The sequence below is a fragment of the Aethalodelphis obliquidens genome, unplaced genomic scaffold (assembly GCF_003676395.1).
Source record: "Aethalodelphis obliquidens isolate GAN/ISIS:26980383/991018 unplaced genomic scaffold, ASM367639v1 scaffold51, whole genome shotgun sequence".
Lineage (NCBI taxonomy): Eukaryota > Metazoa > Chordata > Mammalia > Artiodactyla > Delphinidae > Aethalodelphis > Aethalodelphis obliquidens.
In genome coordinates this window covers 9031798-9059123 of record NW_020837995.1, presented here as the reverse complement: position 1 = coordinate 9059123, position 27326 = coordinate 9031798, and the positions used below count along the sequence as shown (strand labels likewise).

The 27326-nt window shown below is 40.8% G+C and overlaps 2 protein-coding genes across 3 annotated transcripts in view; one reads left to right on the top strand and one right to left on the bottom strand.

Moving 5' to 3' along the window:
- Positions 1–765, bottom strand: part of CHP1 (calcineurin like EF-hand protein 1) — a 37321-nt gene extending 36556 nt beyond the window's left edge. Inside the window, exon 1 of the mRNA XM_027083942.1 lies at positions 414–765. Coding sequence (XP_026939743.1) covers positions 414–480 — 67 coding nt within the window. The 5' untranslated portion in view covers positions 481–765. The remainder of the gene's footprint in view (positions 1–413) is intronic.
- Positions 766–808: 43 nt separating this feature from the next.
- Positions 809–27326, top strand: part of EXD1 (exonuclease 3'-5' domain containing 1) — a 41586-nt gene continuing 15068 nt past the window's right edge. The window contains exons 1-7 of one of the 2 annotated variants that reach the window (XM_027083917.1): positions 809–1408; positions 4155–4340; positions 7686–7754; positions 10663–10720; positions 10991–11118; positions 14754–14812; positions 17596–17682. In XM_027083917.1, the coding sequence (XP_026939718.1) occupies positions 4208–4340; positions 7686–7754; positions 10663–10720; positions 10991–11118; positions 14754–14812; positions 17596–17682 (534 nt within the window). In that variant the 5' untranslated portion in view covers positions 809–1408; positions 4155–4207. Of the gene's footprint in view, positions 1905–4154; positions 4341–7685; positions 7755–10662; positions 10721–10990; positions 11119–14753; positions 14813–17595; positions 17683–27326 lie in introns of both variants that reach the window. The other variant, XM_027083916.1, reaches the window with a different exon arrangement.

Here is a 27326-nt window from a genome sequence, read left to right as displayed (position 1 = left end):
TCAGTGGTTTTAAATCCTTGCCCAGAAACATCACGGGAACGGACAGAAGGTTTTCTACAGAATCCATCCACAGTTCCTGAATTTGAGGTTGGTGCGAGGAAAGATAAAGGAAAAGAGTTCGGGGGGCTTTCAAGAGCAGGGGGAAGAGAAAAGAGCGGGATCAGTGATCTACGGGTGATCATGACTCCCGCCTTTGGTGGGAAGGACAGCCCCACAAGAGGCACTGCCCTGCTCCAGGTAGCTGTAGCTTAAGAACAGGTCCTCCATCATCCCCGAAGCTCCAGCGCTGGAGGCTGCCCAGGACTCCCCCCAACCTCCCGGGACCTCATCTCCAGACCTCAGCGACAGTCGCCCTTGGTCCTGAGGCCAACCGGAGGCGCTCGGCCGCGTTCCCACCCCCTGCCCGAACTCACAGCCAGTTTCCTTCTTGATCTCCTCGAGCTCTTCGTCCCGCAGTAACGTGGAGGCCCGGGACCCCATCACCGAGCCGGGAGCTCCTCCGGGAGCAGCGGCGCCAGAAACGACAGCGGCGGCGGTAGGGAGGGAAAAATGGGAGGAAGAGCCAGGGGTCAAGAAGGGAGAGGGCAGTGGTTCTACTGTGGACTGGGAAGGGAACCCAGGGGTGGCGCGCGGGGGAGGGCGGCCCGGAGGCCCAGCCAATTGGGAATGAGGCTGAGCTCAGCGCCGGAGCCGACGTCGACGTTCCTAGCTCCAGCCCCCGAATGAATCAGCCCAGCGCCCGGCCGGGTCTAGCTAAAGACGGGCCACGCCCCCGGAAACATGATGCCACCGGCCTTAAAGGGGCAATTCTGACCCTAGCGCCCACAATTAAAAGGGCCACGCCATTGACCCACTGTTTTACAACACAATAACGTGTGGCAGGCGGTGTAGCCAACCTGTTTCTCACAGAACTCTTACACTAGAAATTCCACCCTACGGTTGGCATGGATTGCGGAGAGAAACAATAAAAACAGACAAAACGTCGCTTGAGTGAACGCTAGGGTGTGTCTCCCGGGAACTGCATGCTGGGAGTTGCACCTCCTGATTCTTCCTGGGGGGCCCTCTCTCCTCTCGGCCGCAAGGGGCGCTCGAGAGCCAGCCTCGGGACCGCGCGCCGATTGGCTCCTCGGGAAACAGACGGGACCTCTGGTTCAGGCCGGCTGGCGTCCGACCTGTAGAGTGGGTTCCCAGCGCTACGTGCTTTAGTTTTCGGGACTGTCCTTTGATAACCGCCACCGCGGGCTTGGAACTCCCCGAGAGTTTTTCCTTAACAGCAGTCCCTCTTTTTTCACTTCAAGACTGAAGCTCGAGTAACTCACCATTTGGCTGAAATAGAGACAAGATTTCCCAAACTTTCGTCGGAGGAAAAAGAAAAACAAACCCAACGGCGGAGGAGAGAATTTCTAGCGTATGGCCCGCCGTTTATTTGAAGTTTCTTATTTTGCCTTAAAAACGAGGAAATTTGCATTTTGTTCCTGTGGCATATTTTTGTTTGTTTTCTTGAAAACATTTAAAGCCACCCGTTAAATTAGTACACCCTTTAAGATGAACCAGTTCTTTTCCTGTGGCTTCAGTGCCTTTACACCCCTTACCCACCCCTCGAGTGTTACTTTGTACAGAACTGGTTTGAGTTATGGAAGAACCAAATTCTGACCGCTATCACTTAGTACTTAAGCACTAGAACCCTGTATTAGCGAAATGGTCAAGTCAATTTAGGTTACTAGTTTTAAGCTTTACCTAAGGCTTTAACGGCTTAGCAAGGATACTGAGGTTCTAGTCTTACTGAATTGTTTTCACGATAGACTTACTTTTGTCTGACCTAATGATGTCTGCCTGAATAAGCAGAGTGTGACATGTTGGATATGCCCATCTAGGCCACAGGACCTTCTTTTTATTCTGAGAGCGTAAGTATGGTAGAAAAACCTGTGATGTCACCGAGGTGAATGTCCATTTTCTGAGTCTGTCTTGAAGCCCATCTCTAGGTCCTGACCTTACTCGCTCCTTCCTAATCTTGAATCTTTTTTTTTTTTTTTTTTTTCTGCGGTACGCGGGCCTCTCACTGCTGTGGCCTCTCCCGTTGCGGAGCACAGGGTCCGGACGCCCAGGCTCAGCGGCCATGGCTCACGGGCTTAGCCGCTCCTGCGGCATGTGGGATCTTCCCGGACCGGGGCACGAACCTGTGTGCCCTGCAATCGGCAGGCGGACTCTCAACCACTGCGCCACCAGGGAAGCCCCTAATCTTGAATCTTAACCTTTTGCAACCATCCTCAGTCGGCGCTTTGCTTTGTGTTAATGTTTTTCTGATTTACTTTAACATTTCTTAAATTTCTTTATTATCCAGGCATTTCACAAGCTTATTTCTTATGTATCTTTTAAAAATATAAATTAATTTTTACCTCTATTAAGGACTGTTTTTTCCAGTTTTATGTTTTATTTCTGTAAAAATTCCCCTTTTACCAGTTGGATTGACTTGAACAAAGAAGAATGATTTTTCCAGGCACTCTGGTGACTTGTTTTCTGTTCTTTCTGGATGCATAACACTTTGTCTTGCACTAGACTGCACACATCCTCCACTAAGGACCTGGTTTTAGTTCAGGTTCCATTACCTTCTAGCTGTGTAACTTTGGGCAGGTGTCTTAAATCTTTAAGCCTCAGTTTCTACATCTGTAAATTAGGTAGTTGTAGGCAACAAATAATAATTGTGAAGGCACTTGCTAGATCTTAAAATATTAAAGTGTAAGTTATTTATCTGGTTAAAAATGCTATGTAACGTCTCACCTCTTCCTAGTCAAATTGGGCCTTAGTTATTTAGTCAGTGTTTTATAGTTAAACTAAATTGCAAAATTCACTGGTTGACTATTCCAAGTGGGGCAAAGGCAAGCCACTTTTAAATTTAACCACTGTGGAGGAACACTTAGCTGAGCTTCTAAATACAAAGACATCCGAATAACAGGATTGTTCTAAAAGATACTTAGAGAAAAGGATTCATCTTTTTTTTTAATCTTTTAATTTACAGTATTACACTGAGGATTATAAGAGTGTCTACTATGAATGATAGCTATTTCTGCAAGATAAAGTTTTTTCTTTGTACATTTCTGCATTGTTATCCTTTTTATAAGCATGCATCATTTTTACAAAAGCAGTTGAATTTTACAAAACCATTGTGTGGCATGTGTCAGTTAATCTGTCAGGCTGCACATGACTGGTGACATTACAGCAGCCCAGTCCCTGAGCTGTGGCCAGGGTCGGGTGGAATGGCCCTCGCAGTGACATGGCAGCTGGATTGGTAATGCGTAAATTGTGATAGTTCTAAGTCACTTATTCTTTGGTTGGTTACAGTGTGAAACTCTGGAAATGTGATTAACCTAGAAGAGGCTTCATCTAGAAGAGGTTAGATCCCAGACGTTTCTGGGTAAACAGTTTATTGCAATGTGTTGGCAGGTGTTTGCCAATATCATTTTTTTTCATTTGTTCTTTTAGTTTTTTTGGTTGCTGTTAAAATGATGTATGCATGTGCTATTAAAAAGCCTCTAAATGTTCTTCTTATTCCATTTAGCTAAGGAAGGAAAAGTGACATTAGGCCATTTTATAGACAAAGACGTCAAACCCACCTTGCCTGAAGTCTTTTTTTTTTTTAAGAAGATTTGGGGGTAGGAGTTTATTAATTAATTTATTTTTGCTGTGTTGGGTCTTCGTTTCTGTGTGAGGGCTTTCTCTGGTTGTGGCATGCGGGGTCCACTCTTCATCGTGGTGCGCAGGCCTCTCACTGTTGTGGCCTCTCTTGTTGCGGAGCACAGGCTCCAGACGCGCAGGCTCAGTAGTTGTGGCTCACGGGCCCAGTTGCTCCGCGGCATGTGGGATCCTCCCAGACCAGGGCTCGAACCCGTGTCCCCTGCATTGGCAGGCAGACTCTCAACCATTCTCAAGGGCGCCACCAGGGAAGCCCTTGCCTGAAGTCATAACTTTTTAGTTTCCCATGTATAAATTAGAGTTGGTGCTTGCAATGATATTTTTCTCATTATCATTCTAAAAAGATGAACAGAATTGAATTTCTCTAATATTTTAATTTTTCTTATCCCAGGTATGGGGAAAGGAAAAATAACCTCATTTTCCCCAAAATATTTAAAAAATCATAGATCTCTTTTATTTTCAAGGGTTTGGATACTTAAAGAAGATTATTTGAAGACTCCTTCTGGAATCAAATAGCATGGATCCCACCAGTGACTACCATTTCCTCAATCAGATTTTGTGGAGAAGAGTGAAACTCACATTGGTTTGTGGCATCTTTGAGGGAGTGCTCCAGCATGTGGACCCTAACAAGATTGTTGTCCTGAAGAAAGGTCTCATTTTATTTCTCATAATCTCCTGCCTTTTAGGAGACTAATAACTCAGTTTGGGTGATGGTTCTGCGCTCGCTTAGCAACTGGGAGAGTGGCATTATTCCTATTTTAGGGAAAGGGTGGGAGGAGGATTAGAATGCTGTTTTCCCTAACAGAGCAACATGGCTGCATATGCTGGCTTGTCCCCGCTTCTATACTTTTATTGACATGATAGTGGAAATTTTCAATATAGAGAGTTTTTTTTAACTGGGTACTTCTTTTAATTTCTCTCCATATGCACCATGAAATTAAAAATAACCACTGTATTAGAGTTGCTTTTGGCTTCAACAGACAAATTCACAAAGACTGTAAGGGGTTAATTTTTCTCATGCAAAAAGAAGCCCAGAGGTAGACTACTGAGGAATAGTGCAGTGGCTGAAAGATGCCAGGAGGGATCAGGTGTCTTGTGCTCCTGCTCTGCCACCTCAGCGACCATGTGTTATCCTCCTGGTCACAAGGTAGCCTTTACACCTCCCAGTTTCAATTCCAATTCATTTTTAAAGGATAAAATTCAGGAACAGCCAGATGGAAGAGATTTATAGGGCAAGGTATGTGGGAAGGGGCTCAGAGTTTCTACCCTCTCTAGGCATGCCACCCTCTTAGTCTCCTCCATGTGCTCACCTTGAAGCCCCAATATATAGTTTTTATTCAGCTAGAATATTGACTTGTTAAGAGTAGTTGATTTCCTGGCACAGTAAATTTCAAGTTCACAGTTGAAACGTGTAAATGACATTTGAGAGATTAGTGTTACTGTTAAGCCATGTTATGAGTTAAAATAGACTTTTGTAGGCTAGGATGGGACTATACCAGGCTTTTGCAATATTAATTCATTTGGTAATCATTTACTGAGTTTTATATCCCAGGCACTGTGCTGGGTACCAGGGATATGGATAAGAATAACATGGTCTCTGTCCTCAAAAAACTTTGTCTAGTAAGGAGACAGGTAAACAAGTAGAAAGGTGTAATGCAGTGTGATACCCTGTGTGATAGAGGGACGCACAAGATGCTGTGGAAACACAGAATATCAGCTAATTTAGATCTGAGAATGGTAGGGTTAGGACAGTGGGGGAGGCTTCCCAAAGGAGGAGTTGATGGTAGAACTGTTACACCTGCTTACTAATTTATGTACCATTTGGACAAAGCAGGGAGTGACATCACTATGACAGCAGCATGAAGGAAGGTTTGAAGTAGCAATAAACTAGAGACAAGGAGAATAGACAGGGAACTATTCAGACAATCAAGGGACCCAATAAAGAGGAAATGATGGGAGTCAGAGCTAAGGTTTGGCAAGGAATGGAGTAGAGAAGACAGATTCTAGAAATGCTTAGGAGTGAGGATAAGTAACCTAGTAATCAATTAGATCAGGGGTCCCCAATCCCCCGACCACAGACCGGTACTGGTCCATGGCTTGTTAGGAACCGGGCTGCACAGCAGGAGGTGAATGGCAGGCGAGCGAGCAAAGCTTCATCAGTATTTACAGCCGCTCCCCATCACTTGCACTGCCTGAGCTCCACCTCCTGTCAGCATTATGGTGAGTTGTGTAATTATTTCATTATATATTACAATGTAATAATAATAGAAATAAAGTGCACAATAAATGTAATGTGCTTGAATCATCCCGAAACCATCCCCCCACCCCAGTCCATGGAAAAATTGTCTTCCACGAAACCGGTCCCTGGTGCCAAAAAGGTTGGGGACTGCTGAATTAGATAGTCAAAGAGCCTCCTACATTTATAACTCAGATTATGTGTATAATACTGTTATTAATTGATAGAAATGGGAAGAGGAACAGGTTTGTTGGTTAGTGGGAGAAGATAATGATCAATTTGAAAAATAATGCAGTAAGTCTGCTATTAGTTGAAAATGAGAGTGGAGCTCAGAGAAATAATCCATACTGGAGAAATAATGTATGTCAGGACAACTAGGAAGTTGATGTGATCATTCAAGGAGAAGGAAGAAGCATGAAGAATATCACCCTAGGGATTATCAATGTGTAAGGGGCAAGCGGTGGTGGCAGAGACAGCTAAGGAGACTGGAAGGAGGAAATCAGGGAGACAGTGGAACACTGGTTACAAGATGCTTATTAAAATCATTGAGGCCTGGTTTTGAATCCTGACTCTGTCTTTTACTAGTAGTGTGACCTTGAGCAGGTTATTCAACCTTTCTGAGCCTCAAATTCCTCCATAATGGAGATAGTGAAATACCTATCTCATTATGTTACTGGATAGTCAAACACAGGCAAATAATTAGCAAGATGCCTGGTTTGGAGTGGGTGCTCAGTGTGGTGGCTTTAGATAATTAGTAGGAAAAGAAATAAACACTAAGAGTGTCCTGTAGGGCTTCCCTGGTGGGCAGTAGTTGAGAGTCCGCCTGCCGATGCAGGGGATACGGGTTCGTGCCCCGGTCCACGAAGATCCCATGTGCCGCAGAGCGGCTGGGCCTGTGAGCCATGGCCGCTGAGCCTGCGCGTCCGGAGCCTGTATTCCGCAATGGGAGAGGCCACAACAGTGAGAGGCCCGCGTACCGCGCAAAAAAAAAAAAAAGAGAGAGAGAGAAAAAAAAGAGTGTCCTGTAAGCCAAAGAAGAAAGGAGAGAACAGTATTGTCAGTGGATGCATGGGAACCAAGTATAACATTGTAAACTTTTTTGGGGATTTGACAAATAGGCAGTTGGTGATCTTTGACCTATGTAAGAATATGTTCAGTGGACTAGTGAAGGTAAAACTCATTTGTTTTGGATTGCTGAGAAATGTGGAAATATACAGCTGCTGTGAGCACTGCCATCTAGAAAAAATTGACACTGTATTGTAAACATGACAAATAAACTTCTCCCAACTCCCTTACCTACTCATAGAAGAGCCTATAATTGGGCCAGGAGTTGGATTGTTGTCTCTGACAATTAATAGCTCAAGCATGTAGAGAGACATGAAACAGGGTGTGGACTCTAGAAGTAGTCAGATGACTTGTTTTTTTCTGGAGTTAGGTGGAGTAAAAATCAGTAGAAATATAAAAAGTAGATAATCCTTAGCCCCAAAGGCCTTAGAATATTTTTGGAAGAAGTTTAAATTCAGTGTACTACTACTGCCCTTTTAGTGTATCTTGGACCATTCTGGTGTTCCCTCTGTTCTTTATACTACTTGTTTCAAGGTTATAGCTTTGTAATTTATTATTGACTTTTTATTCCTTGGGGAAGATAATTTAGGGATTTTTATAAAACTCAGATTTGGGCACTTTTGTGAGACATATTTTCTTATAGTTTTAGGGAATATTACTTTTTATCAACCAAATGAATTGTTTTCTATAACAGTGAAGAATGTGGAGACTGATCGAAGTGTCCCAGGAGTGAAGATGTTTTTTGGACACGAGATTGTGAATGGTGAGAACTTCATGTTCCCTAAATGCTGGTATTGGGATTTGCAGTAGCAATAAACTCATTGCTCTGCCTCATTTCAGTGTTTGGGGGTTGGAGGGAAAACTAAGATGTTATCTTGCATTTATGAACTCTTAAAGCTGGTATTTGGGAATTGTCCCTTATCTTACTGTTTCGGGAGGTACTATGAGCAGAACAGTCGTAGAGAATTTTAATCATGTTGGTTTTACAATGTGAGGACATCTGGTACTCAGTACTAGAGACTCAGCTCGCAGGCAGAGTTAGGAATCTGAACAGAAAGGAACTGTCGGACTTCCCTGGTGGCGCAGTGGTTAAGAATCCGCCTGCCAATGCAGGGGACACGGGTTTGATCCCTGGTCCGGGAAGATCCCACGTGCCATGGAGCAACTAAGCCCGTGCGCCACAACTACTGAGCCTGCGCTCTAGAGCCCGCGAGCCACAACTACTGAGCCCAGCCCTTGTGCCACAACAACTGAAGCCTGCAGTCCTAGAGCCCATGCACCTCAAGAAGAGAAGCCACCCCAGTGAGAAGCCTATGCACCTCAACGAAGAGTATCCCCCGCTCGCCACAACTAGGGAAAGCCCGTGCACGGCAACAAAGACCCAATGCAGCAAAAAAATAATAAATTAATTAAATAAATAAATTTAAAAAAAAAAAGAAAGAAAGGAACTGTCTGCTCAGCAAGCGAATTTAACACCAGACACTCACAGTACATTCACAGTCCCTTATTTGAAACCTTGGGGCCAAATGTTTCAGATCTCAGGCTAGTTCTGGATTTTTCAAAAAGCTAACAAAGGGTATATACTGGTCATATTACATAACGCCTCAAGTGGGTCTGGTCAGCACTCCGTAATAAAACACATTTCTACAGAGAAACAGATGGATAATCATATTAAGTGGAATAAAATAGGACTGTAAATAGTATGTCAGTTCAGGTTTTGCTGCCAAAAGAGTTACAAAGAATTTTTGGTTTTCAGACCTTTGGGGATTTTGGAATTGTGGGAAGTAGCCCTGTTCTTTATTTCTGCCAGCTAAAACAATTTAGCAAGAATAGATACAATTGTTTGCCTGAAGGAAGAGCTATAGAAGCTCATCTGGTCAGTGTGCTTCAGACAAGCCAAATGGGGTAAGAGAAAAGGGTTAGGAACAAGAACTATTCTTTCTTTCAAGAACTCAAAAGCAAAAAGCCTTCCAAGGAGGAGTGAATATCAGTGTGGGGTGGAGGGGGGTGGCGGAACGGGTGAGCTGGGACCTCATAGAACTGTGCATTTCTTACCGTTGGGGCAGATATGAGGAAAGGAAAGGACTCCTGCCAATCAAGACCTACTTTAAAGCAGACAAGTCCAGCCAGCTTTTTTTTTTTTTTTTTTTTTTTTTTTTTTTAGTATTTCTTTCTTTCTTTCTATGGCTACGTCAGGTCTTAGTTGTGGCATGCAGGATATTTTAGTTGTGGCATGCGTGATCTTTAGTTGCGGCATGTGGGATCTTTAGTTGAGGCCTGTGGGATCTAGTTCCCTGACCAGGGATCGAACCCAGGCCCCTCTGCTCTGGGAACGTGGAGTCTTAGCCACGGGACCACCAGGGAAGTCCCCAGCCAGCTTATATAACTGTCATTTCTTACTGAGTACGCTACTGTAAACACTCTTTGTCCCTTGAGCACCTTCTAAAAATGGCAGTGATGGTGGTGGAAGTAGAGCGATTGTTAATTGTGTGTTAACTGTTAGACTTTGCAGTAGAACAGAGCTCTGGACTGGAACAAAGCTAGGCTGTGGATGAGTTTGTAAAGAAAAATGAAGGAATTACTACTACTATTTCCTAACTCAGGAGAAGGCTGACCACTGACCAGCTTTGTGATCTGTACACATGGATTCATTTCTTCCTAAATTCATTCTCAGGACTTGGCCTTTGTTTATAATTTCTAGGCTCGAAGATGGCCTTCTTCTTCTTTGTTTGCCCTGTGGCTCAATCAGCCATAGAGGGTTCTCCCTGAAAAGCACCTTGAATAAGAATTATCAAGATAAAGGATAATAATTGATTAATCCGAGTTTTTAGTGAATTTTACTTTCTCTGACCCAGACTCAACACTTCTAGACAGTGTAGGAGAAAGAGACATTTGAAACATAGTTGCCCCTGAGAAACTTTTTCCATGAAAAGTACCTAAGGGTACTTAATTGAATCTTAGATGCCATTAATGACAATGTGCATTATTTCTTTTCCCACCCTAAGAAAGAAAAAGAAGCTGCCAATTAAACTATCATGTGCATTTACCGTAAATCATATCCAATTTCAGAGTTGTTTAAAATGTGCATCTTAGAATCAATGATATACAATATTTCCCTGTATTCCGTGAACTGTTAGGTTAAAAATAAATGGTTTCAGAGTCTCTGTGGGATGTTTCTCTCATATTTATTTTGTGATTTCCAGTCTAGCTTTTATTACCTTTCACATCACTGAACTGTTAATGCACCAGCCTGAGAAAGTGGAAGGGACAGTGTGAATGATTTGAGAGAAAACCCCCAAACAGTACATAGTGTGAAGGAAAATGCATTAGGATGGGAATAAATAGGAAAGAAAAGATATCTCTAGAACCATTCTGCATGACCACAAAGGTGTCCTGGAACAAAAAGGGTAAAGTGGATATGTAGAGAGGTTCCTAATCCTGCTAAATGATCAAGGAAGCTATGTAGGGATGTAAGATTAGGGGTCTTCAGTACTTTGGATAGTCTTTTCTGCTCTATTTATTGCTGGCCGATGAAGGCTCTATGGACTAACATTTCATTCCCAATTACTGTCTGTGTTACATAATCAAACTGTGGGTGTGGAGGGGACAGAGGGATAGTTAACTGCTTTCAGATTGGAAGCCCTGTTGGAAGCCGTTTGGTTATTTTACAGTGGAACTACTGGATGAAGAAGAACAAGGTGCAGTAAGAGAAAAGGCATCTTCTGTTAGGTATGATGGAATGATTTTCTTAATTATGATGTTACCCAGATGTACACATTAGGGTAGAAAGCCTTAACTGTAATTCACTAGCTGTGTAATTCCTAACATGAGAAGAAATAGGTGGATGTTTCCTTCCATCTTTAGATGGTATCTTCAAATCAGTGTAAACAGTGGATGAATGGGTTCTCTATGAAAGATCCAGAGTCCTTACCACTGATGTGTGTATGGTGTTAACAACAAAGAACAAGCTCACCTAAGTGTTGTTTTTTGTAAGCATAGTCTAAATACAGAAAGAAACAGGATGGATACAATAAAAGATGAAGACCTAAATGTATATAAGCCTGCTTCTCCTGCCTCTGAGGCACCAACCACTTCTCTGCTAAATGACCTCAAGTACAGCCCATCAGGTGAGTACCAGGGCTCTGAATTTTCTAGGCTCTCTTGTGGTTCAGAACTCTTCAGAGTTGGTATAACCCCGAGTCAAGGTTCTATGTGGAATTCTCAGCTAGGCTATTGTTTCTAGGGTCCGAATTAAGATAAAATACCATGATTCATTTGTTTATTTAATATTTGAGTGCACACTATATGCCAGACATTGGGGATACCAAAGTTTGGTATCTCTACCTTCATCGAGTTATGGTGCAGGAAACACAATAAATAAGATAAATTAGTATACTATATAGTATGCTGGTGCCACATGTTAAGTAGAAAAAAACAGAAGAAAAAGAAGAAATGTGTGGAGAGGGTGGTTTTACAATTTTTGAGTGTCCAGGACAGGTCTCACTGAAATAGTGACATTTGAAGTAAAGGCTTGAAGGAAGTGAGGAACGAAGATGTATGAATATCTGGGGGGAATGGTTTTTAGGCATAAAAAATTAGCAGATGCAAAGGCCTGAGAGAGGAACATGCCATGATCTTGAAGGGACAGCAAGGAGATGAGTGTAGCTGGAGCAAGGAGAGCAGTAGGGGATGAAGTGGGGTGAGTGGATCATGGAAGACTTTGTAGATCATTGAAAGGACTTGGCTTTTACTCTGCAGTGAGAAGAGAAGCCATTGGAGGTTGGTTGGTTGTTTTCTTCATTTCCCTAATGACTAAGGATGTTGAGGATTTTTTAATGTGCTTATTTGGCATCTGAATATCTTTGGTGAATGTCTATCCATATCTTTTGTTCATTTTCTTATTGGATTGTTCTCTTATTATTCAGTGTTGGGAGTTCTTTATATATTCTGGATACAAGTCTTTTCTCAAATATATGCTTTGCAAATATTTTCTCCAAGTCTGTGGTTTGTCTTTTCATTCTCTTAAAGCATCTCTTGAAGAGCAGACATTTAAAATTTTGATGGAGTACCATTTATCCATTTTCTTTCTTTTATGGATTGTGCTTTTGATGTCATATCTAAGTAACCTCTCCTAGCTCAGAGTCACAAAGATTTTCTCCTTTGTTTTCTTCTAGACATTTTAGGTTTTACATTTAGGTCTATGATCCACTTTTTTAAAATGTTTATATATACTTTTTTTAAACATCTTTATTGGAGTATAATTGCTTTAAAATGGTGTGTTAGTTTCTGCTTTATAACAAAGTGAATCAGCTATACATATATATATATCCCCGTATCTCCTCCCTCTTGCGTCTCCTTCCCTCCCATCTTCCCTATCCCACCCCTCTAGGTGGTCACAAAGCACTGAGCTGATCTCCCTGTGCTATGCGGCTGCTTCGCACTAGCTATCTGTTTTACATTTGGTAGTGTATATATGTCCATGCCACTCTCTCACTTCGTCCCAACTTACCCTTCCCCCTCCCCGTGTCCTCAAGTCCATTCACGACATCTGCGTCTTTATTCCTGTATGATCCATTTTTAACTTTTGTATATGATGTGATATGGACAAGGTTTTTTTTTTCCATATGGACATCCAATTATTCCAGCACCGTTTATTGAAAAGTCTGTATTTTCTCCCTTCAGTTACCTTTGCACCTTTGTCAAAAATCAGTTTTCTGTATGTATATAGGTTTATTTATTTATGGACACTCTATTCTGTTACATTGATCTAATTTTTCTATCTTTACACCAATACTAGACTGTTTTGTTTATTGTTGATTTATGATAGATCTTGAAAGCAGGTAGTATTAATTCTCCAACTTTGTTCTTTTTCAAAGTTGTTTCAGCTGTCCTTTGTTCTTTGCATTTCCCTATGAATTTTAGAATCAGCTTGTTAATTTCTACCAAAAAAGAAAAAACTCTGCTGGAATCTTTTTTGGGATTACAATGAATTGATAGATCAGTTTGGGGAATATTGACATCTTAACAGTATTGAGTATTCCATTCCATTAACCCAGTATACCTCTACATTTATTTAGATCTTTAATTTCTCAGTGTTTTGTAGTTCTCATTGTATGTCTTACACATCTTTTGCCATATTTATCCCTAAGTATTTCTATTTTTATACTATTATAGAAGGTTTTTGGGTTTTTTTGTTGTTGTTTTTTTGTGGTACGTGGGCCTCTCACTGTTGTGGCCTCTCCCGTTGCGGAGCATAGGCTCTGGTCGCGCAGGCCCAGCGGCCATGGCTCACGGACCCAGCCGCTCCGCGGCATGTGGGATCTTCCCGGACTGGGGCACAAACCCATGTCCCCTGCATCGGCAGGCAGACTCTCAACCACTGCGCCACCAGAGAAGCCCTAGAAGGTATTTTTTAAAACTTCTATTTTCCATTGGAGAGTTTTGAGCAGAAGAAGCAGTATCACTCTGGATACTGTATAGATGCTGAGAGGAGGGCCAACGTAAGAGCATGAATACCAGTTAGGAGGCTACTGAAATAATTTTCTTTAGTGGGTATGGTGGTTTGGACCCTCGTGGTGGCGATATGGTTGGTAGGAAGTGGTGGAATTCTGCATATATATTGAGGTGGAGCCAACACAATGTACTGACAGATTAGATGTGGTTGTGAAAGAAAAAGAGGAAACAAGGATGACTTCAGGGGTTTGGGCTTGAGCAGCCTGAAGTATGGGAAGGATTCTGGGTGGGAAAGGTTTTGGGGAGATGGTTAGGAGTTTAGTTTTGGTCAACCTAAGTTTGAGTGTAAGCTGAGAGATGAAGACAAAGATCTGAGGTGGAGATATAAATTCAAGATCTAGCCTATAAATGATATTTAAAGCCTTGAGACTAGATGAGATCACCAAGAGAGTAAGTATGGATAGAAAAAAGGAAGTGGCTTATGGACTATGTCCTGAGCCACTCCAGAGTTTTAAAGTTTGGGAGATGAAGAAGAACTATATGTTATGCTATACCTCTAATCTTTTAAATTACATAATTAGAAAAATAATTAATTTTCAGGATCCAGAGAATTCCAAACGTGTGGACATTGGTCCATCTCCAGGACTAATTTATTTTAAACTATTATTTTTTATTATGAATGTGCTTTTACAAAATGCATGTCTTAAATACTGTATGATATCACTTATATGTGGAATCTAAAAAATACAACAAACTAGTGACTATAACAAAAAAGAAGCAGACTCGCAGATACAGAGAACAGACTAGTGGTTCCCAGTGTGGGGGGGATATAGGGGTGGGGCAGTGGGAGTCACAAACTATTGGATATAAGATAGGCTACAAGGATGTATTGTACAATACCGGGGAATATGGCCAATATTTTCTAATAACTGTAAATGGAGAGTAACCTTCAAAAATTGTATTAACATTTTTTTAAAAGTACATGTCTTGAAGTATTCAAGACATAAACTTATGATGAAGGAAACATTACTGGATTATCAAAGGAAATGAGTAAATATTTTATTTTATAAGATATCATCAGTGGGGCTTTTGTTTATTCTCAACTGACAAATAGGATGCTAATAGTGTTCACTACGGGATGGGCTGATGCAGGTGATAATGAAATAGTTCTCAGTATTCTAGGCTTAGTCTCAGTAGTTCTAGACATTTGAGTTGCAAAGAGTAGGACTTTAGGATTATGGCTAAAATTAGTGGGAGGGCTATTCTATTGCCAAGGAAGATAAATATATATAATAATATTCTCCTGTAGAGGAAGAGGAAGTGACATACACAGTCATTGATCAGTTCCAGCAGAAATTTGGTGCTGCAGTAAGTATTGCCCTCAGTCATTCTCCGTATTGTCTGCAAATGGGTATCATGTCTATGTCTCATAAATTTCTCTCTTATTATAAGATCATTAGTGTTTTTCCTAATGAGTTAACAAAACATCCGAGAGCCGGCTATTTGCCAGGCATTGTTCTGAGGTCTGGGTTATAATAATAAGACAAAGTTCTAGCCCTGAAGGAGCTTATTTTAATGCAAGAAAATAAACACATAATTGTATATCAACTGGTGGTAAGTGCTATGAAAAAAAGTGTAGTATGGTGAATAGAATGACAGGGAGTTCCTATTTTATTTAGGGTAGACAGAGAAAACCTCTGTGAAGAGGTGACATTGGAACAGAGAGCTAAAAGAAGTAAGGGAGCTAACCATGTGGATATCTAGTAAAAAACTTAAAGAAGGCATAATTACAAGTGCAGAGGCCCTGAGGCTGAAGCACACTTGACTTGTGTGGAGGAACAGCAGGGAGGTCATTGTGGCAGGACCACAGTGAAAAAGAATGTTAGGGAATGGAAGGGGGCAGGAGGCAGGTCAGGTAGACATAAGGATTTTGAGTTCGACTTGAGTAAGATGGAGAGCCATTGGCAGTTTTAGAGGAGAGTCAAAAATTTTTTTACTTATGTTTTTAAAAGACCAGTCTAGATGCTCTATTTAGGCAATTTCTCTATAATATTTTTTTAATTTGAGATATGGCAGTAACTAATTATTCAGCTAGGCTATGGTTCACAGTTAGACTTTAGGGAAGTCGTTAAGTTTTTTGTTTAGGAGCAAGCTTATGCTCATGTATGCACAGATGTACTTTTTAAGAGAGGGTTAGCTTTCAGCAGATTCTTTGTTTTTCAAACAGCTTAATTGAGATATAATTCACATGCCATAAAATTTACCAATTTAAAATGTACACTTCACTGGATCTTAGCATATTCACAGAATTGTACATCCATCACCACAGTGAATTTTAGAACATTTTTAATACTCCAAAAGGAAACCCCATATTCCTTAGCTAACACCTCTAATCCCTTCTGAGTACCCCCAGCCCCTGGCAACCGCTAATCTATTTTCTGCCTCTATGAATGTGCCTGTTTAGGACATTTCATATAAATGGGATCATACAATGTGTGGTCATTTGTGATTGGCTTGGCTTCTTTTGCGTAGCATAATATTTTCAAGGTTTATCTATGTTATAGCGTGTATCAGTATTTCACTTATTTTTGTTGCCAAATAATATTCCTTTGTATGGATATACTACATTTCATTTATCCTTTCACCATTTGATGGACATTTGGGTTGTTTCTACTTTTTGGCTATTATGAATAGTGCTGCTGTGAACATACATATACAAGTTTTTGTGTGGACACGTTTCCATTTCTCTTGGATAGATACTTACAAGTGGAATTGCTGGCTCATGTAATAACTCTGTGTTTAACTTTTTGAGGATTGGCCATACTGTTTTGCAAAGCGCTGCACCACTTTACTTTCCCACCAGCAGGGCGTGAGGATTCCAATTTCTCCACATTCTTACCGACACTATTACCTGTCATTTTAATTATAGCCATCCTAGTGGTGTGAAGTAGTATCTCATTGTGGTTTTGATTTGCATTTCCCTGAAGGCTAATAGTGTTAAGCATATTTTCATGTGTTTATTGGCTATTTTTTTTCTTTTTAAAAAAAATTTTTGTTGGAGTATAGTTGATTTACAATGTTGTGTTAGTTTCAGGTGTACAGCAAAGTGAATCAGTTATACCTATACATATATCCACTCTTTTTTAGATTCTTTTCCCATATAGGCTTATTGGCTATTTGTACATCTTCTTTAGAGAAATATCTATTCATTTGCCATTTTAATTGAGTTACAAGAATTCTTTATATATCAACAGATGCTTTAAAGGGTCCATGACAACAACAACAAATAATAAGATAAGAACTTTTGCTCCGGAAATTTAAAGAGTTAGTTGGAAATTCTTATCAATAGGGAAATACAGCTTTTGTTCCCAGTTTTGCAGCCTTCTTGTTGATTGAGAATGGAACTGAAGTTCAGTCCCCATTTTTTATCATTGATGAAAGATACTCAGAATATAGAACACTTTATGCTCTGTAAAGGAAGATATTGTGCTAGTGTAAGTTACTTTGCCTTTCTATTCTTGAGTAATTTATCTACCTGTAAAATGGGGAGAATCTTGTGCCATGCAGATATTTTCATGGATTATGCAGTAAAGATTTTAGAATTGTATAATGTTTTGAAATATGATAAGAATATAGATAATAAGAGGACCAGCATATGTTTCCAGGATACCCCTATTTCAGTTTTGAATATTTTAATGAATCCAAGACTTTAAAGGACCTGTTAAGTCTGTGTTTTTCTCATTCTGAACAGTAGATACTGTGAGACTCAGCCACTGTGTGAGTTCCCTTTAGGTACAGTAAATTGCTGTTCTTTGCATGAGGAATCTTGCCATAAAGACTGGAAACCTTTTGCTGTAACACCAGTGGTAACAAAAGGTATCTGAGTTTTCAACTCTTATTAGCATTTGCAATATGAATGATTTATTTTCCAGTTGTGGAATAACTTTGTGAACCCTGAAAAGAGGATCAGAAGCATTCAATGTGATTTGTGTGTGTGTGTGTGTGAAGCAGACATGTGTTTCGGATTTTGTAAGTGTAAAAAAATATGATCCACTTTGTTTATTTCTAGCCATTTTACTTGTGCCATTCATGATGTCATAATTGCAACATTTATTTCCTGGAGATTTTTATTTTCTTCCTTTTCTTACCAGATGCTCCACATCAAGAAGCAAAGTGTCCTGAGTGTGGCAGCAGAAGGAGCTAATGTGTGTCGTCATGGGAGACTATGTTGGCTTCAGGTAAAAGATTTCTTAAAACTTTTTATTTTGAAATAATTGTAGATTCACTGGTAAATTTATTTTAATTGTCTTTTTTATGTCACCCCAGTGTCACTGTCCTACAGCTTGTTTGGAATTCCTTTCAATTTTCTTGTACTCAGTTTATTATTTTCAAAGGAAAGAGCTTTAGGGACTTCCCTGGTGGTCCAGTGGTTAAGACTCCTTGCTTCTGGGACTTCCCTTGTGGCTCAGTGGTTAAGAATCTGCCTTCCAATGCAGGGGACACGGGTTCGAGCCCTGGTCAGGGAAGATCCCACATGCTGCAGAGCAACTAAGCCCATGTGCCACAACTACTAAGCCCGCGCTCTAGAACGCGAGCCATAACTAGTGAGCCCGCGTGCCACAACTACTGAAGCCCACGCGCCTAGAGCCCGTGCTCCGCAGGAAAAGCCACCACAATGAGAAGCCGGCGCTTGTCGCAACTAGAGAAAGCCTGCGCACAGCAATGAAGACCCAACGCAGCCAAAAATAAATTAAAAAAAAAAAAAAAGACTCCGTGCTTGTACTGCACAGGTTTGATCCCTGGTCGGGGAACTAAGATCCTGCATGCTGTGTCGTACAGCCGAAAAAAAAAAGGAAAGAGCTTTATAATCATCGTTGCTGTCTCTGCTGTCTCAGAGGCTCTACCTGACGTTTTCTTTCCCAGCTCTGTTCTCTTGCCTTAGACATATGGAGAATTTCTTTTTTTTTTTTTTAAGATTTATTATTTATTTATTTATTGTATTTATTTTTCGCTCTGTCAGGTCTTAGTTGTGGGACATGGGACCTTCGCTTAGGCATGCAGGATCTTTCTTTGCGGTGCACGGGCTCCAGGCTGCGTGGGCTCTGTAGTTTGCGGCATGTGGGCTCTCTAGTTGAGGTGCATGAGCTCAGTAGCTGGTGCACGGGCTTAGTTGCCCCGCAGCATGTGGGATCTTAGTTCCCTGACCAGAGATTGAACCTGCGTCCCCTGCATTGTAAGGCAGATTCTTTACCACTGGACCACCAGGGAAGTCCCGAAATATGGAGAATTTCTTATCTTTCCTCTGGTTGGTAGATTTCTACAGTAGATTTCTGCCACATCATTCTCATTTTCCTGGATCAAGGAGATGTAGGTGAGGATATCCATTATATCCAAAGAACTTTGTAGTGAGCCTTGAATAGCTAGAGGATGGATAACCACCTTTGGATCAAACTCAGCATCATCAGTATTTAAGGGGGAGTGGGCCAAGAAAGCCAGCTGAATTCCCAATCGATGTCCTCCATCCTTTTTTTTTTTACCCGTGTCCCCTGCATCAGCAGGTGGACTCTCAACCACTGCATCACCAGGGAAGCCCCCTCCATCCTTTGAGTGAAGACCTACATCAGCCTACTGAGAGAATATTTTTATTAGGATTGGCAATCTGCCTTCTCGAACTCTTTCCTCTGGAATGTTTACTTTCTCAAAGGGTAAGGAATGGAGGTATCAAGCCCAGTTTTGCTCAGGGATTAAATTGCCTCCCTCTTGTTCCATGCACTTTCTCAGTAAACCTTAGCTTTTAGATGACTAGGTTAGAGTTAGCAGCACAAATGCAAATTATTTAAAACAAACCTCCACAAACAACAAAAGCAAAAATAAACAATTTGGACAACATCAAATTAAAAAGCTTGAGATTGGTTCAAGATGGTGGAGTAGAAGGACATGGTCTCACTCCCTCTTTTGAGAACACCAGAATCACAACTAACTGCTGAATAGTCATCAACCGGAAGACACTGGAACTCACCAAAAAAGATACCCCACATGCAAAGACAAAGGAGAAGCTGCAGTGAGACGGTAGGAGGGGTGCTATCACAATAAAATCAAATCCCATAACTGCTGGGTGGGTGACTCACAAACTGGAGAACACTTATACCCCAGAAGTCACCCACTGGAGTGAAGGTTCTGAGCCACATGTCAGGCTTCCCAACCTGAGGATCTGGCAACGGAAGGAGGAATTCCTAGAGACTCAGACTTCGGCTAGCAAGATTTGATTGCAGGACTTTGGCAGGACTGGGGGAAACAGAGACTCCACTCTTGGAGGGCACACACAAAGTAGTGTGCACATTGGGACCCAGGGGAAGGAGAAGTGACCCCAGATGAGACTGAAGCAGACCTACCTGCTAATGTTGGAAGGTCTCCTGCAGAGGCAGGGGGCAGCTGTGGCTCACCAAGGGACAAGGACACTGGCAGCAGAAGTTGTGGGAAGTACCTCTTGGCATGAGCCCTCCCAGAGTCCGCCATCAGCCCCACCAAAGAGCCGGGTAGGCTCCAGTGTTGGGTTGCCTCAGGCCAAACAACCAACAGGGAGGGAACCCAGCCCCAACCATCAGCAGACAAGCAGATTAAAGTTTTACTGAGCTCTGCCCACCAGAGCAACAGCCAGCTCTACCCACCACCAGTCCCTCCCATCAGGAAACTTTCACAAGCCTCTTGGCCTCATCCACCAGAGGGCAGACAGCAGAAGCAAGAACTACAATCCTGCAGCCTGTGGAACAAAAACCACATTCACAGAAAGATAGACAAGATGAAAAGGCAGAGGGCTATGTATCAGATGAAGGAACAAGATAAAACCCCAGAAAAACAATTAAATGAAATGGAGATAGGCAATCTTCCAGAAAAAGAATTCAGAATAATGATAGTGAAGATGATCCAGGACCTCGGAAAAAGAATGGAGGCAAAGACTGAGAAGATGCAAGAAATGTTTAACAAAGATCTAGGAGAATTAAAGAACAAACAGAGATGAATGATACAATAACTGAAATGAAAACTACACTAGAAGGAATCAATAGCAGAATAACTGAGGCAGAAGAATGGATAAGTGACCTGGAAGACAGAATGGTGGAATTCACTACTGTGGAACAGAATAAAGAAAAAAGAATGAAAAGAAATGAAGACAGCCTAAGAGACCTCTGGGACAACATTAAATGCAACAACATTCGCATTATAGGGGTCCCAGAAGGAGAAGAGAGAGAGAAAGGACCCAAGAAAATATTTGAAGAGATTATAGTCGAAAACTTCACTAACATGGGAAAGGAAATAGCCACCCAAGTCCAGGAAGTGCAGCGAGTCCCATACAGGATAAACCCAAGGAGAAACACACCGAGACACATAGAAATCAAATTGGCAAAAATTAAAGACAAAGAAAAATTATTGAAAGCAGCAAGGGAAAAACGACAAATAACATACAAGGGAACTCCCATAAGGTTAACAGCTGATTTCTCAGAAGAAACTCTACAAGCCAGAAAGGAGTGGCATGATATACTTAAAGTGATGAAAGGGAAGAAGCTACAACCAAGATTACTCTACCCAGCAAGGATCTCATTCAGATTCGATGGAGAAATCAAAAGCTTTACAGACAAACAAAAGCTAAGAGAATTCAGCACCACCAAACCAGCTCTACAACAAATGCTAAAGAAACTTCTCTAAGTGGGAAACACAAGAGAAGAAAAGGACCTAGAAAAACAAACCCAAAACAATTAAGAAAATGGTGATAGGAACATACATATCGATAAGTACCTTAAACATGAACAGATTAAATGCTCCAACCAAAAGACACAGGCTTGCTGAATGGATACAACACCCATATATATGCTGTCTACAAGAGACCCACTTCAGACCTAGGGACACATACAGACTGAAAGTGAGGGGATGGAAAAAGATATTCCATGCAAATGAAAATCAAAAGAAAGCTGGAGTAGCAATACTCATATCAGATAAAATAGACTTTAAAATAAAGAATGTTACAAGAGACAAGGAAGGACACTACGTAATGATCAAGGGATCAATCCAAGAAGAAGATATAGCAATAATAAATATATATGCACCCAACATAGGAGCACCTCAATACATAAGGCAACTGCTAACAGCTCTAAAAGAGGAAATCAACAGTAACAGAATAATAGTGGGGGACTTTAACACCTCACTTACACCAATGGACAGATCATCCAAACGGAAAATTAATAAGGAAACAGAAGCTTTAAATGACACAATAGACCAGATATATTTAATTGATATTTATAGGACATTCCATCCAAAAACAGCAGGTTACACTTTCTTCTCAAGTGCTCATGGAACATTCTCCAGGATAGATCACATCTTGGATCACAAATGAAGCCTCAGTAAATTTAAGAAAATTGAAATCATATCAAGCATCTTTTCTGACCACAATGCTATGAGATTAGAAATCAGTTACAGGGAAAAAAATGTAAAAGACACAAACACATGGAGGCCAAACAATACGTTACTAAATAACCAAGAGATCACTGAAGAAATCAAAGAGGAAATCAAAAAATACCTACAGACAAATGACAGTGAAAACACAATGATCCAAAACCTATGGGATGCAGCAAAAGCAGTTCTAAGAGAAGTTTATAGCTATACAAGCCTACCTCAAGAAACGAGAAAAATCTGAAATAAACAATCTAACCTTACACCTAAAGGAACTAGAGAAAGAAGAACAAACAAAACCCAAAGTTAGCAGAAGGAAAGAAATCATAAAGATCAGAGCAGAAATGAATGAAATAGAAACAAAGAAAACAACAGCAAAGATCAACAAAACTAAAAGCTGGTTCTTTGAGAAGATAAACCAAATTGATAAACCATTAGCCAGACTCATCAAGAAAAAGAGGGAGAGGACTCAAATCAATAAAATTAGAAATGAAAAAGGAGAAGTTACAACAGACACAGCAGAAATACAAAGCATCCTATGAGACAACTACAAGCAACTCTATGCCAATAAAATGGACAACCTGGAAGAAATGGACAAATTCTTAGAAAGGTATAACCTTCCAAGACTGAACCAGGAAGAAACAGAAAATATAAACAGACCATTCACAAGTAATGAAATTGAAACTGTGATTAAAAATCTTCCAACAAACAAAAGCCCAGGACCAGATGGCTTCACAGGCAAATTCTATCAAACATTTAGAGGAGAGCTAACACCCACCCTTCTCAAACTCTTCCAAAAAATTGCAGAGGAAGGAATGCCCCCAAACTCATTCTATGAGGCCACCATCACCCTGATACCAAAACCAGACAAAGATACTACAAAATAAGAAAATTACAGACCAATATCACTGATGAATATAGATGCAAAAATCCTCAACAAAATACTAGCAAACGGAATCCAACAACACATTAAAAGGATCATACACCATGATCGAGTGGGATGTATCCCAGGGATGCAAGGATTCTTCAATATACGCAAATCAATCGATGTGATACACCATATTAACAAATTGAAGAATAAAAACCATATGATTATCTCAATAGATGCGGAAAAAGCTTTTGACAAAATTCAACACCCATTTATGATAAAAAGTCTCCAGAAAGTGGGCATAGAGGGAACCTACCTCAACATAATAAAGGCCATATACAACAAACGCACAGCAAACATCATTCTCAATGGTGAAAAACTGAAAGCATTTCCTCTAAGATCAGGAACAAGAAAGGATGTCCACTCTCACCACCATTATTCAACATAGTTTTGGAAGTCCTAGACACGGCAATCAGAGAAGAGAAAGAAATAAAAACAATACAAATTGGAAAAGAAGAAGTAAAACTGTCACTGTTTGCAGATGACATGATACCTATACACAGAGAATCCTAAAGATGCCACCAGGAAACTACTAGAGCTAATCAATAAATTTGGTAAAGTTGCAGGATACAAAATTAATGCACAGAAATCTCTTGCATTCCTATACACTAATGATGAAAAATCTGAAGGAGAAATTAAGGAAACACTCCCATTTACCACTGCAACAAAAAGAATAAAATACCTAGGAATAAATCTACCTAGGGAGAGAAAAGACCTGTATGCAGAAAACTATAAGACACTGATGAAAGAAATTAAAGATGATACAAATAGATGGAGAGATATACCATGTTCTTGGATTGGAAGAATCAATATTGTGAAAATGACTGTACTACCCAAAGCAATCTACAGATTCAATGCAATCCCTATCAAATTACCAATGGCATTTTTTACAGAACTAGAACAAAAAACCTTAAAATTTGTATGGAGACACGAAAGACCCCGAATAGCCAAAGCAGTCTTGAGGGAAAAAAACGGAGCTGGAGGAATCAGACTCCCTGACTTCAGACTATACTACAAAGCTACAGTAATCAAGACAGTATGGTACTGGCACAAAAACAGAAATATAGATCAATGGAACAGGATAGAAATCCCAGAGATAAACCCATGCACCTATGGTCAACTAATCTATGACAAAGGAGGCAAGGATATACAGTGGAGAAAAGACAGTCTCTTCAATAAGTGGTGCTGGGAAAACTAGACAGCTACATGTAAAAGAATGAAATTAAAACACTCCCTAGCACCATACACAATAATAAACTCAAAATAGATTAGAGACCTAAATATAAGACTGGGCACTATAAAACTCTTAGAGGAAAACATAGGAAGAACACTCTTTGACATAAATCACAGCAGGATATTTTTTGACCCACCTCCTAGAGTAATGGAAATAAAAACAAATATAAAAATGGGGGACCTCATGAAACTTAAAAGCTTTTGCACAGCAAAGGAAAATATAAACAAGACGAAAAGACAACCCTCAGAATGGGAGAAAATATTTGCAAATGAATCATTGGACAAAGGATTAATCTCCAAAATATATAAACAGCTCATGCAGCTCAATAGTAAAAAAACAAACAACCCAATCCAGAAATGGGCAGAAGACCTAAATAGACATTTCTCCAAAGAAGACAACAGATGGCCAAGAAGCACATGAAAAGCTGCTCAACATCACTATTAGAGAAATGCAAATCAAAACTACAGTGAGGTATCACCTCACACCAGTTTGAATGGGCATCATCAGAAAATCTACAAACAACAAATGCTGGAGAGGGTGTGGAGAAAAGAGAACCGTCTTGCACTGTTGGTGGGAATGTAAATTGATAGAGCCACTATGGAGGTTCCTTAAAGAACTAAAAATAGAATTACCATATGACCCAGCAATCCCACTACTGGACGTATACCCAGAGAAAACCATAATTCAAAAAGACACACGCGGGGCTTCCCTGGTGGCGCAGTGGTTGAGAGTCCATCTGCCGATGCAGGGGACGTGGGTTTGTGCCCCAGTCCGGGAAGATCCCACATGCCGTGGAGCGGCTGGGCCCGTGAGCCATGGCTGCTGAGCCTGTGCATCCGGAGCCTGTGCTTCACAACGGGAGAGGCCACAACAGTGAGAGGCCCGCGTACAGCAAAAAAAAAAAACAAAAAACAACAACAAAAAAATACGCCAAGAGATAAGTGCTGATGAATATATCGGGAAAAGGGAACCTTTGTGCACTGTTGGTGGGAGTATAAATTAGTGGAGCCACTATGGAAACAGTATGGAGGCTCCTCAAAAAAATTAAAAATAGAGCTTCCCTGGTGGCGCAGTGGTTGAGAGTCTGCCTGCCGATGCAGGGGACACGGGTTCATGCCCTGGTCCGGGAAGATCCCACATGCCGCGGAGTGGCTGGGCCCGTGAGCCATGGCCACTGAGCCTGCGCGTCCAGAGCCTGTGCTCCACAACGGGAGAGGCCACAACAGCGAGAGGCCCGCATACCACAAAAAAAAATAAAGTAAAATTAGAAATAAAACAACATGTGGTCCAGCAATCCCACTTCTGGGTATATATCCAAAGGAAATGAAAACAGGATCTCAAAGAGATAACTGTATTCCCATGTTCATATTGCAGCATTATTTACAATAACCAGTACATGGAAACAACCAAGTGTCCATAGATGGATGAATAGATAAATTAAATGTGATATATATGTACAATGGAATATTATTCTGCCATAAAAAAGAAGGAAATTCTGCCATTTGTGATGACATGGATGAACCTGGAGGGATTCAGCTAAGTAAAATAAGTTAGACAGAGAAAGACAAATACCGTATGCTCTCACTTATATGCAGAATCAAAAAAACCAAACTCATAGAAACAGAGAGCAGAGTAGTGGTTCCAGGAGTGGGGGAATGGGGGAAATGGATGAAGGTAGTCAAAAGGTACAACTTCCAGTTATAAGATAAATAGGTTATGGGAATGTAATGCACAGCACGGTAATTATAGATAACAATACTGTATTGTATACTTAAAAGCTGCTAAGAGAGTAGATCTTAAAAGTTCTCACCACACACAGATAACCATGTGAGGTAATAGATATGTTAACTACCCTCATCATAGTAATCCTTTTGCAGTATATACTTACATCAAATTATCATGTTACATACCTTAAACTTACACGATGTTATATGCTAATTTTATCTCAATAAAGCTGGGTAGGGAGGAAGAAACCAAACCAAAACCTCTCTCTACCAAAACAAAAGGGTTGACTTCCTGGTAATGCAGGCCTGAGCACCTCTAGGTTATTTCCTAATTTGTCCCCTTTTGTTGTATAGATACCAGAGGGGACATCCAGTTGGTTACAAATATCATCTTTGTGACTGGAAGCAAATCAATGGGCACGTTTTCTCCCACCAGGTCCTTGGACTTGTATGTTTAATTTTTTAAATCAAAGTATCACATGCCCTATGTATTAAAAGCAAAAAACAAAAATGCTAAAAGGCTTATGAGGACAGAAAAATCCTCACTCCATTTCTCTCTTCAGAGGTGGTGCTTTTGTTTTTTTTAAGAATCCAGTAACAAGGTTGTTAAAGGACATGTGTACAGCACTTTACAGTTGACAAAGTACTTTGACAAACATTATTTCATTTACATTTTTCATTTCATTCTCCTTATAGGAGACCTGTGATGCAAGTGTTAGTCCATGTGATGCTGTTCCATAAGACCTTAAGCTATCTTTACTTTTTTCATTGTTTTTTCTTTTTGCTGCTCTGAATGGGTGAGTTCCACTGCCTTGTCTTTGAGTTGACTGATCCTTTCTTCTGCTTTATCTAGTCTGCTAGTGAACCCATCTAGTGTATTTTTCAGTTCAATTATTATATTCTTTAGGTCTGTGACTTCTATTTGGTACTTTCTTACATTTCCATCTCTTTGTTGAAGTGCTCACTGTGTTCATCCATTCTTTTCCCCAGTTTGGTGAGCATCTTTATAGACCATTATTTGAGCTCTTTATCAGGTAAATTATTTATCTCCATTTCATTAAGTTTTTTTTCCTGAGGTTGACTCTCTGTGTTGGTTTCTATATAGTAGATGAAACAGCCACTCCTCCCAGTGTTGAAGGAGTGGCCTCATGTAGGAGATGAACCTTGTCATTCAACCCTGCCTCAGCTCCTGGTTGTCTTTCAAACCTCTTGGCCTTGTCCAAGCAGCCTATTATATTTTTAATAGCTCCCAGTAGTTGAGGATGTGCCAAGACCTGTCAGTGTCCTAAAGGGGAGAATCTCAGCACATAGACTCAGGGTGACTGGAAGTGAGACCCTCAGGCATCAGTTTTTAAAGTATGCAAATATGTACATTCCTGTGGGACCACAAGCATAAACCTTGCTGGCCACCAGAGCCAGGCAATCTGGAGGTGTCCCCTGAGCAGCAGTTGCAGAAATCAGGGCTCCAGATGAGTGTCAAAGCTCTTTTCTGGGTGATATAGGTGAGCTGGAGCAAGGGAGAGCATCAAGATGGAGTCCACAGCTTATGTTCCT